The sequence below is a fragment of the Colobus angolensis genome, unplaced genomic scaffold (assembly GCF_000951035.1).
Source record: "Colobus angolensis palliatus isolate OR3802 unplaced genomic scaffold, Cang.pa_1.0 Scaffold96, whole genome shotgun sequence".
NCBI lineage: Eukaryota > Metazoa > Chordata > Mammalia > Primates > Cercopithecidae > Colobus > Colobus angolensis.
In genome coordinates, this window is record NW_012123598.1 from 2,784,225 (window position 1) to 2,785,821 (window position 1,597).

Below are 1,597 nucleotides of genomic sequence, written 5' to 3' on the forward strand. Positions count from 1 at the left end.
AGACTCCGTCTAAAAAAAAAAAAAAAAAAAGACTGAGACATAGACTAGACCTATTCCTTTCACCATCCTAGTGAAAGCTTGGCTGACTCTATCCGAGTCCTCTCAGTTACATAAATTGGGAAGTTGGCTTCACTGACTGCTTTACATTAGCCACAGATTCAATAAGGTCTAAGTAGAGGAAGCTGAACTTGTAAGTTAACTCACCACAGACATCTCAAGTTGCACAGTGGTTTGCTCAAAGCCTCGCACAGGACCTTCACTCCGGTAACTCCTATGTGATTCAGTCCAAGATCCAAACACGACAGGCTTGATTTTTCTTGGAGGAGCTTTGCGAGACTGCAGCAGCCATCGCTCGTGATGTCGCAGTTCCACAGCCTAGAAATCAACCACAGGAAGAAAGCAAGCCCGAACCTGTGAGTTCTCACTGGTGTGAGGCACCTTGGACTCTGAGCCGTGGGTTTTAGACACGCTTAGAGACAATGGTGACCTGGAGATGGAATCATGGGGTGGTGTGGTGGACAGAAGAATGGCCTCCCAAAGATGTCCAAGTGCCAACTCCTGGCACCTGCCAGCAAAAGGGACCTCGCATCTTAGATGTGACTGAGCATCTTAAGATGCTTTATAGCCTGGTTTCTTTGGGTAGGTCCAGCAATCACAGGGATCCTTGTAAGAGGGAGCTGAGAGTCAAAGCCAGCAGGAGGTGACGTGATAAGGGAGCCAGAGCAATGTTTGAAGATGCTCTGCTTAAGTCGGAGGAAGGGCCACAAGCCAAGGAATGCAGGCAGCCAACAGAAGCTGGAGAAGTAAAAAGGATTCTCAGCGGGCACGGTGGCTCACTTCAACCTCCGCTTCCCGGGTTCACGCGATTCTCATGCCCCAGTCTTCCGAATATCTGGGATTACAGGCACACGCACACGTGTTTGTGTGTGTGTTTACCACCACACCCGGCTAAGTTCTGTATTTTTAGTACAGGGTTTCACCATGTTGGCCAGGCTGGTCTCGAACTCCCGGCCTCAGATGATCTGCCCACCCTGGCCTCCCTAACGTGCTGGGATTACAATTCTATTTCCTAAATTCAGTTGCTAGAGAGGTAGTGTCTTACAGGCAAAAGATGCCAGCTCAGACTCCAAGGTATCTGGTGGTAGGATCTGAGATACCAACCAACACAGCTTATCAGACAGATTTCACCTTAAGTTCTGTGTTCTTTCTTCTGTCTCAATAGAGTTCTGACCTTAACTATAATTTGAACTATGATGCCCACATATCTCTGGGTCCCAAGCGAAGTATACCACTAGCTGAGGGACACAGGACCTGGAAGGGCCATGGAAATAGAGGGCAGATTGGAGCCCATGACGACAGAGGAGTGAAAACACACCCCTAAATCTTGAAGGTTTGTGAATGTACAGAAACTTTTTTCTCTGAGACAGTCTGGCTCTGACGCCCAGGTTGGAGTACAGGAGCGCAGTCTTGGCTCACTGCAACCTCCGCCTCCCGAGTTCAAGCAAATCTCTGCCTCATCCTCCCAAGCAGCTGGGATTACAGACATCCGACACCACGCCTGGCTAATTTTGTATTTTTAGTAAAAGATGGGGTTTCA

At 48.6% G+C, this 1,597-nt stretch overlaps 1 protein-coding gene across 1 annotated transcript in view; it reads right to left on the reverse strand.

Annotated features, from left to right (window-relative positions):
* Positions 1-200: 200 nt before the first annotated feature.
* The window catches only part of NLRP2 (NLR family, pyrin domain containing 2), a 31,194-nt gene continuing 29,797 nt past the window's right edge, over positions 201-1,597 (reverse strand). Inside the window, exon 9 of the mRNA XM_011932489.1 lies at positions 201-375. Coding sequence (XP_011787879.1) covers positions 201-375 — 175 coding nt within the window. The remainder of the gene's footprint in view (positions 376-1,597) is intronic.